Raw genomic sequence first — 18,612 nt, 5'->3', positions numbered from 1 at the left:
CAAACCTAGTACAGCACCCAGACCAGTGGTGCTTGTTCTTAACCTGTGGGTCACAACCCCCACAGGAGTTGCATATCAGATATTTACATTGTGATACATAACAGTAGCTAAATTATAAAAATAATTTTATGGTTTGGGTCACCACAACATGAGGAACTGTATTAAAGGAACTGTATTAAAGGGTCACAGCATTGGGAAAGCCAAGAACCACTAAACTAGACCAACAATCATCCTGATTGCAGATACCCTGATAATAACATAAAAATACCATTAATAACAGCCAGGGCACTGTGTCTCCACTGGAGGCCTGCTATCCTACCACAGTAGGCCCTTTTAACATAGCTGAAATACAAGAAGACTTTAAAACCACCTGAATGAAGATAACAGAGATCCTTAAAGAGGAAATTAATAAATTGCTTAAGGAAATCTATTAAAACACAGGGAGTGGAAAGAAATGAATAAAACTGTTCAATGGAAACAGAATAAATAAAGAAATCCCAACTGAGGGAATTCTGGAAATGAAAAAAATTTAGAAATTGAAACAGGAACTACAGAGGCAAGCTTCACCAACAGAATATAAGAGATGGAAAAAAGAATCTCAGGTATTAAAGATAAAATAGAAAAAATAAATATACTAGTCAAAGAAAACGTTAAATCTAAAAAACTCCTCACACAAAACAACCAGGAAATGTGGGGCACCATGAAAAGACAAAGCTAAGAAAAATAGGAACAGAGGAAGGAGAATCTCAGCACAAAAGCCCAGAAAATATTTTCAAAATAATGATTGAAGAAAAATTTCCTAACCTAAAGGAGGAGATGCCTATAAAGGTACAAGAAACATAAAGAACACTAAATAGATTGGACCAGAAAAGAAAGTCCCCCAGCACTTAATAATCAAAATGCCAAATATACAGAACAAAGGGAGAATATTAAAAGCTACAAGAGGAAAAAACAAGTAAATTATAAAGACAGACCTATTAGAATTACACCTGACTTCTCAATGGAGACTCTAAAAGCTAGAAGGCCCTAGCTAGATGTGCTGCAGACTCTAAGAAACCACAGATGTCAGCCCACACTACTATACCCAGCAAGACAATCACTACAAATGAAGAAAATAAGATATTCCATTTTAAGCAATATTTAGTTATCTATCTACAAATCCAGCCCTGCAGAGGGTGCTGGAAGGAAAACTCCAACCTAAGAGGGAAAACTATAACCATAAAACCATAGGAAATAAACAATCCAGACAACTAAAATCAAAGGAAGTGAAACACAATCACAAATGCACACGTGTACACATGAATGCACATGTGTATACACAATCACTACCACCACTGATAATAACAACAAAACAACAGGAATCAACATTCATTGGGCACTGATACCTCTCAATGTCAATGGTCATAATTCCCCAATAAAAAGACTAATAGAAAGGATGCCAAAACAGTATCGATCTTTTTGCTGCATCCAAGAAACACACTTCAATATCAAAGATAGAAATTACCTAAGGGTTAAAAACAAGATATTCTAAACAAATGGACCTAAGAAAAATAAGTTAGTGTAGCTATTTTGATATTAAGCAAAATAAACTTCAGACCAAAACTAATCAAAAGAGATAGGGAAAGACACTACATACTCATCAAAGGAAAAAAATCCACCAAGATGATATTTCTATTATTAACATCTATGCCCAAACAAGGGCACCCACCTTTGTAAAAGAAACACTACTTAAATCACATACTGACCCTCACACACTGACAGTGGGCTTCAATACACTATTATCACCAATAGACAAGTCATCTAGATAAAAACTAAATATAGAAATGCTGGAGCTGATAGATGCTATAAACCATATGGACCTAATAGAGATTTACAGAACATTTCACCCAAACACAAAAGAATATATACATTCTTCTCTATATTTTAGGGAATTTTCTCTAAAATTGATCATATACTCAAACACAAAGCAAGTCTCAACAGATCAAGAACATTGAAATAACTCACTTCATCCTCTCAGGCCACCATGGATTTAAACTGGATAGCAACAGAAGAAATAATAAAGCTTACAAATTCATTGGAAACTAAACAACTCTCTACTGAATGAAAAATGTGTCAGGACAGAAAGAAAGAAATTAAAGACTTTCTAAAATTGAATGGTAATAAATACACAAACTTAAGGAATATATCAAAGTTGTTCTAAGAGGTAAATTCATAGCACTAAGTGCCTACATTAAAAAACTGGAGTTACCTCATATAAGCAACTTCATAGCACACTTGAAAGCTTTCAAATAAAAAGAAGAAACACCCAAAAGGAGTGTAATAAACTCAAGGAATAAACTCAAGGCTGAAATCAATAAAGTAGAATAAAAAAGAACAATACAAAGAATCAATGAAACAGAGTTGGTTCTTTGAGAAAATCAGTAAGATCGACAAACCCTTATCCAAATAACTAAAAGGTAGAGAGAGAATATAAAAATTAACAAAATCAGAAACAAAAAGGGGAGGTAACAACTGATACCGAGGAAATTTAGACAATCAGATAAACATACTTTTAAAAGCCATACTCTACCAAATTGGAAAATCCAAAGAAGTGGATAATTTTCTTGATAGGTACCACTTTTAAAAAGTCAGAAGTTAAATCAAGATCACATAAGCAATTTAAACAACTTATAACCCTTGGTGAAATAGAGGCAGTCATTAAAAGTCTACCAACCAAAAACAAAAAAAACCTTTCTACCAGACTTTCAAAGAAGAGTTAATGCCAATATTCCTCAAATATTCCCACAAAATACAAACAGGAGAAACACTGCCCAATTCATTATATGACGCCACAATTTTCCTGACACCCAAACCACACAAAGACCCAAGAAAGAAAGAAAATTATAGACCATTTCCCCCATGAATGTAGATGCAAAAAGACCCAATAAATACTTGCAAACCAAATCCAAGACACATCAAAAAGAACATCCACCACAATCAAGCAGGCTTCATCCAGAGCTGCAGGGATGGGTCAATATATGGAAATCAGTAAATGTAATCCTCCATATAAACAAAGAAAAAAACTACTATATTATCTCATTGCATGCAGAAAAGCCCTTTGGAAAAAATCCAATATTCCTCTATGATAAAAGTCCTGAAGACATTAGGGAAACAACGGGACATATCTCAACATAATAAAAGCAGTTTACAACAAGCCCATAGCCAATATCAATTTAAATGGAGATAAATTCAAAGCAATTCCACTAAAAATCCAGACTAAGAGAAGGCTGTCCATGCTCTGCATGCCTATAGTACTTGAAGTCTTAGCTAGTGCAATAAAGCATCTGAAGGAGAGGGAGGGGATGCGAAATGGAAAGGAAGAAGTCAAATATCTTTTTTGCAGGTGATACGATAGTATGCATGAGTAACTCTAAAAATTCCACCAGAGAACTCCTACAGCTAATAAACACTTTCAGCGAAGAAGCTGTATAGAAAATTACTGTACAAGAACTAGTAGCCTTCCTATACACAAATGACAGTCTGAGAAAGAAATCAGAAAAACAACACCTTTCACAAAATCCTCAAATAATATAAAGTATCTTAGGGTAACTCTAACCAAGCAAGTGAAAGACTTACTTGATTAAAAAAAAAAATTCAGGTCTTTGAAGAAAGAAACTGAAGAAGATACCAGAAGAAAGGAAAATCTCCCATGCTCATGGACTGGAAAGATTAACATAATAAAAATGGCCATCCTACCAAAATCAATCTGCAGATTCAATGCAAGCCTCATCAAAATTCTAATACAATTCTTCACAGATCTTGAAAGGACAATTCTCTACCTTATATGAAAACACAAAAAACCCAGTATAGCTAAAACAATCCTGAAGAATAAAAGAACTGTTGGAGGTCTCACTATTCCTGATCTCAAGTTATATTACAAAGCTATAGTAATTTAAAACAGCATTGAATTGGCATAAAACAGATGTTCATCAAAGAAATCGAATTGAAGACCCAGACATAAACCTGCACACTCATGGATATCTTGATAAAGAGGCCAGAAATACATACTGGTAAAAAGACAGCATCTTTACCAAATGGTGCTGGTCAAATTGAAAAGCTGAGTGTAGAATAATGCAAATTGATACATACTTAACACCCTGTATAACACTCAATTCCACATGGATCAAAGACCTCAACATTTAAAATCAGGTAAACTGAACCTGATAGAAGTGAAAGTGGAGAATAGCCTTGAACTCACTAGCATGAGAGAAGACTTACTTAAAAAAACACTGATAGTGTAGAAACTAAGATCAACAATTAGTAAATAGGACCTCATGAAACCCAAAAGCTTCTGCAAAGGGTGCCACCACTCAGACGAAGTGGCAGCCGACAGAATGCGAAAAAGATCTTACCAATTCTCCATCTGACAGACAGCTAATATATAAAATATATAAAGAACTAAAAAAAAAATTGATATAAAAAGCTAAATAACCCAATTAAAAATGGGGTACAGATTTAAACAGACTCTTCAAATAGGGGAAACTCAAGTAGCTAAGAAATAGTTACAAAGATTTCAACATCCTTAGCCATTAGACAAACGCAAATCACAATGGCTTTGAGATTACATCCTACTCCTCTGATGGCTAAGATCAGTAATACAAATGACAGCTCATGCTGATGAGAATATGGAGCAAGGAGAGCACTCCTCCATTGCTAGTAGGAGTGCAAACTTGTACAGCTACTATGGAAACCAATACTGCAGTTCCTCAGAAAGATGGGAATGTATCTATCTCAAGATCCAGTATAGTGGGATTTTTGGTTTCTTTAAAAACATGGAAATATTATGGGAAAGTGGTTTTGTTTTAATTCCAGGTGTGAGCTATGGAGCTGCTCTGACTGTCCACAGCAGCAGAGTTTCATTTAACTCATGCCCTGGCAGGGGTGTGATTTGGCCAGCTGCAGATACTTTCTCCAAGTGTATGGTGTTTGGAATTCTGTGAACTCTTTTTTTTTTCCTTTTACTGGATATCTTATTTATTTACATTTAATGTTATCCCCTTTCTCGGTTTCCCCTCCTGGAGCCCTTGAAAGGGTATACAAACGAGGCTACTCCTCTTCTCTTCCTTCTCTTCCTGCTGCTGCTGAAGAAGATCAAACTTGCCCCAAGGAACACAATGCCCCTAGTCAGCAGAAAGTAGTCTAATGATATGGATGCTCCCTTCCCTCTTCTTACCTTCTTTCTCTCCTACTGGGGACTGGAAAGATGAAGAGGGTGGTAGAAAAAAGAATTGAAAGAAGTAGGCAAAGATGTGGTTCCAATCCGGTTATACCAGTTTGGGTATATACACAAAGGATGCTTTATCCTATCATAGGAACACTTGCTCACCCATGTTAATTGCTGCTATTCATAATAGCCAGAAATTGGAAACGACCTAGATGTCCCTCAACAGATAAAAAAGATGTTATGTTTACATAATAGAGTATTAATCAGGTATTTTTTTTAAATGACATGAAACTTGCAGGCAAATAAATGGAACTAGAAAGAAAGAAAAAAACCCTCATCCTCAGTAAGGCAACTCAGACCCCAGAAAGATAAATATGGTGTGTATTCCCTTCTATCTGGATATTAACCATTAAATAAACGATAACCCAGATACACTCTATAGACCTAGAAGGGGAGGTATAGAGAAAGGAACTGGGGAGGAGAGAGCACATGGATCTCCCTGGGAAAGAGAAACAATGATTTTTATGGATAGACTGGAGTAGGGGCAGGGAACAAGAATGGGAGAGTCAGGTGAGAATTGGGAGGTAAGATGAGGTTAAGGAAGGGAATGAAGGGAGAGACAGCTAGAAGTGAAGGCATTTGAGGGGCAGTATAGAAACCTGTGTAAGACAGGAAGGAATCCTAATGAAGTCTCCGAATAATGAGGGAGCTGAAACCCTGCTGGTCCAGTGCTGGGGATGGGTTTCATCCAATTGAGTTGCTAGCTTAAAGGGTTCCATGCATTCCCAAAAACCCAAACTGCTGCCTAGACAATAAGCTGTTCTCCACACACTAACATCAAGGCTCCACTGCCAAAGATAACACTCACATAACTCACTGCACATGGAAAGGCTGAGCTGGTGCCTACAAAGAATCTACACCATTATGTTCTACTGTCTATGACAAAGCAAGGTACTCTTCTGGCTACCAAAAGAGAACGGTAAGCACCAACTCAACCACAAAGCCTTTGATCTACAATCTGTCTGTCCTGAAAAACATGCTAGGGCAACAGTGGCACAAACCTTGTGAGAGTAACCAACCAATGTCTGATTTGACTTAAGGCCCACTTCATACCTGATACTGCTTGGGTGGCCAAGAACCAGAGACTAGATAGTCCAGAGACCTAGGATAAAACCAAATGCTATTTGTCTAAAAAAAAAAAAAAAAAAAAAAAAAAAAAAAAAAAAAAAGTAACAATAAAATGAGTCTTAATGCTATTCTGCTCTACTCATAGATCAGTGCCTTATTCAGCTCTCACCACAAAGGCTTCCTCCTGTAACAGATGGGGGCAGATACAGAGACTCACAGCCAGAAATAATGCAGAGAGAGACCTTGGAATATACAGCTCTAAATAAGGTATCTCCATCAAATCCCTTCCTCAGAGCCCAGGGAACTCCGTGGAAGAGGAGGCAGATGGAATGGGGGAGAAAGAACGGACAAAGGGCACCAGGAGAATAAAGCCCTCTAAATCAACTGAGCAAAGCTCATATGAACTTAAAGAGACTCAAACAGCAATCATATAGGGCCTCCTATATGGGTTGTCTGGACACCAGTCCCCTGCACACACACACTACCTTTCAGTTTCTGGGACTCCTGAATGTGTAAACCCACAAGTTTTGATTCTTGTGCCTTCTCTTGGGGCTCTTTAATTTTCAACTGTCCAACTTCAATTTTTTTCAAATATTTTATTCTGTTGTTATCTCCTAGAAGCCTATTCTTTGCTAATGAGAGATAAGAAGGGAATGGATCTGGATAAAAGAGGAGGTGGAGAGGATCTGAGAGGAGTTGAGGGAGGGGAACTGTATTCAGAATATATTGTATGAGAAAAGAGTCTATGTTTAATAAAAGAGGAAGGTCTATAAACCAACTCACATCCAGCTGCTAATTAAAAGAATTTTACTTTGGACATCCTGAAATATCTTGATTTTAACATTATTAGTTTTGTCCAGGGGAGTTTGAGTCCCAAATCTGACCACTGTTTTTCACTTGTTCAAAGTTTATAGTACAATGTCACAGATACACAGGAAGTAACTTTCTAACTTAAAAATGATTCATGAACATGAAATCCTGAAATCCAAGATCTTTCACTGGATGCCAGATTAAAGGCAGAACTCGGCCATTAAAGCTCCTGGGGATACTAAAGTCAGAAGAGTTTTCTCTCTGCTCAAGACTTAGGTGTTCATCTCCCACTTTAAGTCTTTTTCCACCAAATTAGCAGTGCCATTCATGTTTACATGAATTATTAGGCATACACAACAAAAATTCATGCATGGGCTTGATGTCTCAATGTTTCTGGTGAGGCTTTTGTTGTCATGCTAAGGACCAGTTTGTCTTCAACTCTTCTGGCCTGAGTTGTTTACCAGAGGTAGCAAAAGTTTTCTTTAAAGCTACTTACTTATTTTCTGAAAAAGAAAATGTATTGGCTACAAAGAAGCCCAAGGTTATGGACCAGTACTCATCCTCTATCTGCATAGCACATATATCTGTACACAAAAATACTTACACATAATTTTAAAAGATTCATTGATTTCCTTTTGAATATTTACAGATCCCAAGAAATCCAAATCTCAGTATACTAAATAGCTTTGCTTCAAGTATTCTATAATTAATTCCTTAAAAGGGGAAACAAGATAATCAAGGGAAGTAGAGGGTGAGAGGGAATTGGGAGGAAAGGAAGAGGGGGAGGGGAAAAAGAGAGGAAGAATCAGGTATGGTAAGAGATGGAGATGTACAGAGGGGCAGGAAATTGAACAGAGGTGTGTAGCAGTGGGGGATGGGGAACTGGGGGTAGCAACCAGAAAGTCCCAGATGCCAGGAAAGCAAGAGCCTCCCAGGACCCCATGGGGATGACATCAGCTGAAATATCCCACAAAGGGGAGGGAGAATCAGAGACCATATCCAGAGGTTAGGCATGGCCCCAGGTTGAGGGATGGGGCCACCAACCCATCTCCAAAATTTTAGACAGAATTACTCCCGTCTAAAGGAAATACAGGGACAAAGAATAGAGCAGAGACTGAAGGAAAGGCCATCCAGAGACTGCCCCATCTGGGAATCCATCCCATATGCAGACACCAAACCCAGACACTATTGAGGATGCCAAGAAGTGCTTGCTGACAGGAGCCTGATATACCTGTCCCCTTAGATGTTCTGCCAGATCCTGACCAATACAGATGTGGATGCTCTCAGCCAACCATTGGACTGAGCACAGGGACCCCAAAGGAGGAGTTAGGGGAAGGACTGAAGGAGCTGAAGGGGCCTTATCTGGCATCAATGGGAGGGGAGGCCCTTGATCCTGTGAAGGCTTGATGCCCCAGTGTAGAGGAATGCTGCACTGGGACGGTGGGGTGGGAGTGGGTGGGTAGGTGGGCGGGGGAGCATCCTCAGAGAAGCAGGGTAAGGGGGGATGGGAGAGGGGGTTTGCAGAAGGGAAATGGGGAAAGGAGATAACATTTGAAATATAAATAAATAAAATATCCAGTTAAAAAATGATACTTCCTAAGAGTAAAACACACATAAAGAAACATGAGATACATATCTAAGTCATCTATACAGATTAAATACCAGTTACAATTACCCTTTCCATTCTTGTAACAAGCTGTTAATGATTCCCTTCAATACTGACTTCTGAATATCTTGAGGCTAGAGGCAAAAGAAAATAGTTAAAATAATTATTAGGATAGTTTGTGATTTTTACATTAATTTATTTGCATATCTGTTTGAATAAATGACAAGCAGACTTAGTGACTGGAAAGTGACACTAAGAGCACTGCAGGGAGCACCAGTGATGTAGAGTACCATAGGATGCTCTCTGGGATGTGCAGTAAACAGTTTGCAGAAATACACAAGGTGATCTTTTGATGAACAGCAAAGCAACAATTTTATGTAACTGAAAAAAAATTCCTTTTTTTTTTCCTTGAGAGGACAAAATCATAAGTCCAACAGTATGGCATTTATTAATTTAAGATGTTTGGCATATATTTTGGACATATACACATTGATTGAAGTTATACTTTTCTGTGCCAAGTGTTTTAGTACATGAACTGGGCTGGCCAAGACCTTTTCATCTTCCTCAGCTTCTTCATTGCTGGGATTACAAACTGCACAATTATATCTGTCCATTAGGGATCATTTAATTCCAATAAGTTAGTCTTGGTAACACAGCAAGTGTTACCAAGCTATGTTCTATTAAAATTACATTTTTCTTTTATTTTAAGATGATAATGTAATTGCATCATCCCTTCCCTTTCTTTCCTCCAAAGCCTCCTATATAGCCCTGTTTTCTCTCTTTCAAATTCATGGCATCATTTTCGTTAATTATTATGTGTGTATAGGTAATATGGTACACACACACACAGCCTGTATAATGTTATTATGTGTATGTTCTTTCTCAGGGAAGACCTTTGGTATTGAATAACCAAATAAGAGAAAAACTGTTTTATCCTAGTGCCCCAAAGTCATAAGAAAGAAAGTATAGACGAGTGGTTCTCAACTAATGGGTCACAACTCCTTTGGCAAACCTCTATCTGCAAAAGTATTTGCATTATGATTCATAACAGTAGCAAAATTACAGTTATGAAGTAGCAACAAAAATAATTTTATGGTTGGAGGTCACCACAACATGAGGAACTGTATTTAAGAGTGTTTAGGAAGGTTGACAACCACTAGGATAGACCAGTATCTCTCTTAAGCACAGATTTGTAAAACAGTCAACAAAATACTAGCAAACTGAGCCAAAAACATTAAAAAAATTATACACTATGGCCATGTAGGATTTAGTCCAACTTTACAAGGATGGTTTGACTTTTGGAAATACATGAATATAATTAATCGCTGACTTCTTGATCTCTACTTAAGACCTACTGTCTCTGAGCCTGTGTCACTTCCTGTGACTGATTCAGAAGTAAACTTTGAGAATCACTCAAGTCACCTTCCCTGAGTAGGTAAAGCAGGTTTTAGAAAGTCTTTCCAAGTACATATTAGATACAGAGGTATCTTCTGCTTAATTCTCAGATAATTAGAAAAAGAATGACCGAATTTTCTGAAAATTCTATTTATCATAAAATTACATCTGATTGTTTAGTATAATTAGATTATGAAGTGGCTGCATCTGAAAAGGAGGAGCTGTAGAGATGAGTCAGAGGTCAAGAGCACTTGCTAATCTTCCAGAAGACCTAAAACCAGTTCCCAGCACCATACACCTGTGTACTACACACCAGCCCATAACCACCTGTAATTCCAGCTCCAAGGGATCAGGTGTCCTCTGATGGCCTCTGTGGGCTCTTAAACAGACACACATTCATTCATGCAAACACACATAAATTAAAAATTAAAATGAATCTTTTTAAAAAATAAAAGTTGTTCAATAAAGAAGAGACGTAGAATTATACTACTTGAATATGTCCATAAACAATACTTACAGTATTAAGTAAGGCATCAAATACAGCATTCACCAAATTGGCATTAACCCCAGAGTCCTCAATAGTATTAAATGAGGCTGTGGCATCTTTCTGCAAATTCAATTAAATAATTAAATGTTTAACATTTCATGGATTATTCTTAATAATATCTGAATTATACTTTTTTTTATAACTCAACTAATCTTATTGTCTGATGACCAAAAAGTAATTATTAAGGCAATTATTGAAAATAAAATTAATGTATAAGAATGGTTTTAGTAATTTTTAAAAATTGAAAAAAATCAAACATTAATAATAGGGAAATAAAATATCTAGTAAAATCACAAATAGTATTTTGATACATATAATTTAAAAATATACCATTTAAGTCAATACTGACTATAAAATGAAGTCCCTTTTTTAAATTTAAAATTATAAGTGAATGAAAAGTATCTTTTATATATTATTTATTACCTTAAATGCAGCATTTAATTCTGTGAAAGAATCAAATGCTGTTATATAAAAAGCATGTACTGTTTTCCAATTTCCTGTGGCCTCAGCTTTTTCTAAATCTTCCCTAAAAAATAAACAATATCATATATTAACCATAAGTGGAGAGAAACATCATTCAGATAAGCAGTGTTTCTTAAAAAATGAATATCATGCTAAATATATAATTTTAATACTGAAAACAACAAAAATCAGTAGTCAGTTGATACAAACAGTATATAAATATATCATTCTTAATTATATTAAAATATTAATTAACTGTTCCCATTTACTTTTTTTTTTCCCTAAGAGTCTTGTTCTGTAGCCCATGTTGGCTTCAAACCTGGGGTGTTTCTCCAACCTCAGACTCCTGAGTGCTAGAATTACTGGTGAGTAATACCATGTGCAGCTAAAAATCTACATCATCTTGACATGTGCCCTTTCTCACGCTCTCCTTTTCCTCCACAATCCACCTTCTGGAGCTTTTATACTTTATGGCCTGAGTCTCTCCCTTTGCATCCCCATGTAAGTGCTTCAAATTATGTAGTTTGATTTTCTGAATGGTGACATAGCTTTTAGAGAATGGTTACATAGTAGATGAATGTGTGTGTGTGTGTGTGTGTGTTTTAATGGTAAAATTAATTTTTGCCAATGTTTTGGGACAATTCTACTCATTCTCTTAGTGTTTGTTGTCTACTGCTATAACATATACACTATCCATTATTCAAACATTTATTTATACCTTCAACTTGAGCTAGCTTGTCTTTTGTGTCTTTACTTTTGTCTAATATACAAATCTACAAGTTCAGCTCATTCTTCAGAGAAAGACGTTAAACTATGCACAGCGCTGACACGTAGCTGACTGTCAGTCTCCACGGAAGAGTGAGATAGAACTTACTCAAAGTCTTTCACGGTTCTGGGCTGGCTAGGCAGAGTAGGTTCTGCAAGGGGTGGGACCTTCCCTTCAGATGATGATGCATCCACAGACATGCGCTGCTTTTGTCTAACATCAAGACAAATTGGTGGTAGGTCTCTCACTGTGAAGTGTAAGAGAACATTCCATGTGATGAATCAAAGCTTTTTCAAATTAGCAAATATCAGAGTACAACATAAACAGAAAATAAAGCATTTTATAATGCACTCACTTTGGGATTATGTAACATTTTGGGATTAGGCACTTTCTAGGCACTTCATTCCTCACAGCTCTTAGACTGTGCTTTCCATAAACTCAGAACCTTTAACAGCTTTCTGACTATACCTTACATAGAGTTGACTACCACTAATCTCCATTCCTCCCCAAAGCCCTTCATCAATGAAATGTATAGTTCTTTCTCTCTCCGTCCTTTCAAGGAATAGCTCAGTGAAACTTAACATTATCAACACTTACTAACTTTTCAGAAATATGCAAATCACTTATATATGCTTTCTTATCAGAGTCCACAATAAGTAAGATCTTGTTTGCCTCTGTCCTCCTATTTTTGAGTTTTGTACTGGCCCATATTTGTTCTTCCATTTTCTTGAAGTAGTTACATGTATTTGAGATCTTACTTTCTTATTCTGGCTATGCATTTCTCATGTGTTTTCATAGTCTTCCTGGCTGTTCCTTAGTTCCTTATTTTAATAAAAATTTGTAATCCTTTGCTGCTAATTTTTACTTGAACATGTTATTTTTAATGATAGAGACAATGTTTTTTTAAAGATTTATTTATTATTATAATTAAGTACACTGTAGCTGTCTTCAGACACACCAGAAGAGGTCATCAAATCTTATTACAGGTGGTTGTGAGCCACTAGGTGATCACTGAGATTTGAACTTAGGACCTTCAGTAGAGCAGTCAGTGCTCTTACCTGCTGAGCCATCTCGCCAGCCCCCTGAACATGTTATTTCTGAGCTCTCAGAATCAAGTGCACCCCAGTCCTTTGCTATTTCTGTATAGAATCCAAACAAAAGCCTCTATGACCCATGTCCCTTCGTCTACTTGCACTCAGGTGTTAGTTTTCTTCAGTTGCTTTTGCTGCTCAATTTGACTGCAAGTTCAGTATGGGGTGCCCTGGGATAAGAAGGACCGTCAGTTACCTCTGAGAATTCTCAGGGATCTCATTGCTTCCTTTAGACCTCATCATGGGTCCTCTATGTTTACCTGCTCTTGATAAAGTCCCTTCAACTTCAGCTTTTGTTTTAGAACCTGCCTTCTGAGCTTAACGATGAATATCTATTATTTATTTTGAAACTATTATTCCAAGACAAATTCCAAACAGCTTTACTTAGTTCTTCTGATACCTCCTGCCCAGCAGCTCACACCAGGGGTAACTTATATTTTTAGTTATTTATTCTGTTTATTTTTATGGGTTTAAGTGGCTATTTTATCAGTTAACTTTATTGTAAATTATGTTCATGATTTTAAACATTGATACATAGTTAACCTATGTTTTACATAGTGATTTAAGGAGACTGAAAGGGCTGGAGAGATGGCTCAGTGGGTAAGAGCACTGACTGCTCTTCTGAAGGTCCTGAGTTTGGATCCCAGCAACCACATGGTGGCTCACAACCATCCATGTTGAGATCTGAAGCCCTCTTCTGGTGCGTCTGAAGATGGCTACAGTGTATTACACAGGAGCGAGCAGGGGCCAGAGTGAGTGGGCAGCCACATGATGGCTCACAGCCATCTGTACAGCTACAGTGTACTCATACTCATAAAATAAATAAATAAATCTTCAAAAAATTAAATAAAAAGGAGACTGAAAAACTGTGTTTCTGCTACTATATTCTAGCACTTGTCTTTTTTTATTTTAGAAAAATGGGAACATTTTCTTATAACTCCATTAGCTAATTTGACCTAACTTTCCCTATAGTACTCTGTATTTTTACAATTGGGGAACTTGTAATCTAAATCTCTTTTACTGTGTTTTTCTTCAATGAAACACATGTAAACACTAAGAACAATGTTCAGTAAGTAGTAAATGACCATCAAGGTACTCATACCATCAATGGATTAATTGACTGGGAAGAGCTGGATAGGATATTAGAAGGTGGGGCCTAACTAGATCAAGAAGGCTACTGTTTTAGTCAGCATTCTATTGCTGTGAAGAAACACCATGACCACAGCAACTCTTTTTTTTTTTTTTGAGTAGCTATTCTTTTTTTTTTTAAAGCTATTATTTTTTTATTAGATATTTCCTTTATTTACATTTCAAATGGTATCTCCTTTCCCTGTTTCCCCTCTTGGAAAAAAAAAAAACTCTGTTCCCTTCCTCCTCCCCCTGTTCACCAACTCACCCTCTCCCCATTCCTGGCCCTGGCATTCCCCTACACTGGGGTATGGAACCTTCACAGGGCCAAGGGTCTCTCCTCCCTTTGATGACTAACTTGGCCATTCTCTGCTACATATGCAGCTGGAGCCATGAGTCCCACCATGTGTACTCTTTGGTTGGTGGTTTAGTCCCTGGGAGCTCTGAGGGTACTAGTTAGTTCATGTTGTTGTTCCTCCTAAGGGGCTGCAAGTCCTTCAGCTTCTTGGGTCCTTTCTCTGGCTTCTTCAATGGGGACCCTGTGCTCAGTCCAATGGATGGCTGTGAGCCTCTACTTCTGTATTAGTTGAGCACTGTCAGAGCCTCTCAGGAGACAGCTATACCAGGCTCCTGTAAGCCAGCACTTGCTGGCATCCACAATAGTGTCTGGGTTTGGTGATTGAATATGGGAAGACTCCCCAGGTGGGGCAGTCTCTGGATTGCCCTTCCTTCATTCTCTGCTCCATTGTTTGTCTCTGCAACTCCTTCCATGGGTATTTTGTTCCTCCTTCTAGGAAGGATTGAAGTATCCACACTTTGGTCTTCCTTCTTCTTGAGTTTCTTGTGGTTTGTGGATTGTATCTTGGGTATTCTGAGCTTCTGGGCTAATATCCACTTATCAGTGAGTGCACACCATGTGTGTTCTTTTGTGATTGGGTTTCCTTACTCAGCAGAGGGAAACATTTTACTGGGGCTTGCTTAAAGTCTCAGAGGCTTTGCTGTCTATTTTCACAGTGGGAAGCATGGCTTCATGCAGGCATACATACACAGTGCTGGACAAGCAGCTGTCAATTCTACATTCAGGTCTGCAGACAGCAGGAAGACAGAGTCATTGGCCCTGGCTTGAGCTTTTGAAAACCTCAAAGCCCACCTCCATTGGTATACTTCACCCAACAATGCCACTCCTCCTAATCCTTTCAAATAGGGCCATTCCCTGGTGACTAGGCATTCAAATCTATGAGCCTATGAGGGCCATTCTCATTCAAACCACCAGTTACTTACTGGAAGTGTAACTTTGAAGGGTTTATTTTATCACCAGACCACAGTCTCTCTCACCTTCCAGCTGCCTTGAGGTGAGCAGCCCTACATCTCTGAATTTGTCCCATGTATAATGGGGCTAAGTGACAATGGAATAAAACAGTGACTCAAAATGAATCTTCCCTCCCTTTAAGTTGATTTTCTCAGGTATTTTGTTTTAGTTATAAGAAAACTAGCTAACACAGTCTATTTTAAAATAAACTTTTCCTGTTAGAAGATAGTAGAATTTTCAATTTTTCATATGCCATAGAGTATGGCTTTCATGTTTAACTAAGCAAGCTTGAAATATTGATGGCTGAGCCCTCCTTAGAATCTGGGGTGAAGCAGGTGGGGGTAGGACATAAGAAATTCATTTCTAACATACTCCTAGGTGATGCTGATGTTGCTTGTCTAGGGATGTACTATGTGATGCATGTATTCAGTAATGTGAAGTGAGAAGGTAGTGATGCTGAAAACACAGAATGCAGATTATTATATTTCTGCATTTCTATAATTATTTTATACTTATTAACTATGCAAATATTAAAGATCTAGCAGTTTGTACTATAAACAAAGATTTGATAAGGGATTAATTTATTATAAAATAAAATTAAATATTTTCAAAAATAATTTTTTATGTTTAAACATTTTTATTAATAGTGAGGAACATTTTTTGTAGAAAAGAACTCCAGTTTTATTACAACGATCTTTTGTGACTCTTCCATCTTTCCTTATTCTTCACTAGCCTTACTCTTTTCTATCCCTTCCCACACACTTTTCCCAATCTGGCTATAAACACCCTCTATTAAACACAAACAGACTCATTCAACTATATATCAGCTTATTCACAAACTAAGCCTATATGCGTGTACATTTTTATACCCACTCACTTTTATTAATACCATGCTGAGGTAGAGCAGTGAAATTCGAGTTAGTAAGAGAACTTGGTTTTGGCAGAGCCTGAGAGTAGGAGAGTCTTATATAAGAGAGACAGTATCGCTGAGGCTGTGAGGACCGTGCAGTGAGGTAGCACCAGAGGCCAACAGCAGGCTCTATTTTTTACTGCCAAAGGTAACTTGACTGATGAAAACTGCAGAATCGTAACATGCATGTTAATGAAATCCAAGTCTGAAAGAAGAGCATAATCCTTTGCTCATATCAGTGAATGGAAGCCAAATTACAGGATGTGACATTCAGCTATTAAGGGAAGAAAAATAACAGCTCACAGCTGCTCTTATGTCCCTAAATATCAAAGCATTGTTTTTTTTTTTAATAAAAATGTAACAATTAAGTTTATTTTATAAAACTTGCCTTCTCTCCCAATAAGACAGACACAATGTAGGTTGGCAGGACAGATCCCTCATCCTCAGGGGATGGGTACTCAGTGTGGGTGCATGTCTTACAGAACGAGCTCCAACAGGTCAATGGATGTGGACCATTGTTTCACACTCTACCCGGTCCAGTGCACCAGAAGATGTGTATCTTCATCTTTGTGAGCTTTGGTGTGTGGGTCTCTCTGCAAGCTTGTTCTTAGAAGTGGCACTGCACCTGGTCTCATCCTGGATACCCAGGACAAGAATAGTAGAGCAGTGGCTTTATAAATATTGGTGGGAGGGACAGTGCAAGGTCACCTCTGAAAAGGTGACATCTCTCTACTTTCACCCACAATAGTGACAATACTGAGTGGGAATAGATTCACTCAAGGGACTGGAGAGATGGCTCAGTGGTTAAGGACACTGGCTGCTCTTCAGGACCTGGATTCAATTCCCAACACCCACATGGCAGCTCATAACCATCAGGAATGCCAGTTCCAGGATATGACACCTTCACAAAACACCGATGCACATTTTAAATATAATAAAATATTTGACACCCTCACAGAACACAATGCACATCTTAAATATAATAAAATATTTCAGCCACTGAACTTCAAGAAAGCAGCCATACAACTGAATTAAAATCCCCATACCATCTTCAATGTCAGGTAGGTGACAAGCAGGCTGAGGTGACCTCCTCCTACAGGAAAAAGCCCAGTTCTCAGAGCCTGAATCTAGCTGGAATCCCTGTCCTGTCATTTTCTGTGGTGGCCCAGTGATGAGTATTCTTGAGGGTCCTAAATGTGAAGCCAGCCTGGTCTACAGAGGGAGTCCAGGACAGCCACACCTGCCTTGCCTGCACATTGTCCTTCAGCCCTCTGTAACACACACAGTAAAGGGAAGGGTAAGGTGCCAAGGCATGGGCACCAGGAACTGCCTTCACTCCCCTGATCCACTCAGGACAGTCCAAACTCCAAGCTGTCCTCAATCCCTTAGCCACAGAACAAAACCTTCTTCCCTTTAGGAGTCAACGTTGGGCTGGGTTGGCCTGTAGAGCCTGGAACTAAGACTAAGTAGGAGGAGGAGCAAGGTGGGGTCTGTCTCCTCTTTCTCTCCAGGGGATTCCAGGAGAGGAATGTAGAAAGAAGCATTCAATGTCCTCATTCCACACAGGTCTGAACAAATCTGCTTCTCCAGGCTTTCTCCCACCCAACCTTCTCCCAAAAGTTATATTCTGGCTTGTATCTCCCTAAGAGTCCCATGCTTCATCAAGTTCTGGTCTTCCAGGAAAGCAGGTCCCAGGACTAGAACAGGATTGTGGGAGCTTTCCAGTGCTTTTCTTTAGTGCCCCCGAGGCCCCAGGAAGCTGAAGGTCTAAGCTTTCATTCCTATCTTGGATGCTCCACCCAGCAGGTGGTCAGTGCAGTGGGTCACCACTGGAAGCAGCTGCCAGTGTTTCCTTAGCCTCTGACCTTGTCTCCATCCCCACTTAGCAGCCAGCTGGGGAATCTGAGTGCCTGTGTCTCTGCATTGCAATAGAGGTACAGGGAGGTCCTCTCTGCGCAGGTGTGGTTGGAAGATGGCTCAGAGTCTGTGCAGTCCAGTCTTCAATCTCTTCCAGGCTCAGATGTGCTTCTGTAGGATGGCAGAGTGAGCTGTCCAGTCAAGATTGGCTCTCCACTAGCCATGATCTGTCTACATCCACTACAGGTACCCCCAATTCTAAAAATATCAACATCCTTTAGTGTGGGCGAGAAACAAAAGGGGAGTTTAGTGTAGATCTCATAACAAAAGGAGAGTTTAAGGCAGTGTATAAAAACAATAAATTAATTCAAAGGACAAGAGACATGATGGGATAGGCAGT

General features: G+C 38.4%; 2 protein-coding genes across 6 annotated transcripts in view; both read right to left on the bottom strand.

Annotated features, from left to right (window-relative positions):
* Positions 1–18,612, bottom strand: part of Hectd2 (HECT domain E3 ubiquitin protein ligase 2) — a 77,008-nt gene that overhangs the window by 26,951 nt on the left and 31,445 nt on the right. For all 5 annotated transcript variants that reach the window (XR_004123580.1, XR_004123581.1, XM_031390165.1 and 2 more), the window contains exons 3-6: positions 12,026–12,164; positions 11,113–11,215; positions 10,660–10,749; positions 8,817–8,881 (exon numbers count right to left, since the gene is read on the bottom strand). Coding sequence is in view for 3 of the 5 variants with exons in the window: in XM_031390165.1 (XP_031246025.1) it covers positions 8,817–8,881; positions 10,660–10,749; positions 11,113–11,215; positions 12,026–12,164 (397 nt within the window). In the remaining 2 variants the exon portion in view is untranslated. The remainder of the gene's footprint in view (positions 1–8,816; positions 8,882–10,659; positions 10,750–11,112; positions 11,216–12,025; positions 12,165–18,612) is intronic.
* LOC116104107 (transmembrane protein 92-like) overlaps positions 15,872–18,612 on the bottom strand; it is a 6,525-nt gene continuing 3,784 nt past the window's right edge. Inside the window, exon 2 of the mRNA XM_031390901.1 lies at positions 15,872–15,901. Coding sequence (XP_031246761.1) covers positions 15,872–15,901 — 30 coding nt within the window. The remainder of the gene's footprint in view (positions 15,902–18,612) is intronic.

Source organism: Mastomys coucha, unplaced genomic scaffold, assembly GCF_008632895.1.
Source record: "Mastomys coucha isolate ucsf_1 unplaced genomic scaffold, UCSF_Mcou_1 pScaffold21, whole genome shotgun sequence".
Taxonomy (NCBI): Eukaryota; Metazoa; Chordata; class Mammalia; order Rodentia; family Muridae; genus Mastomys; species Mastomys coucha.
This window is presented reverse-complemented; position numbering and strand designations above follow the sequence as displayed.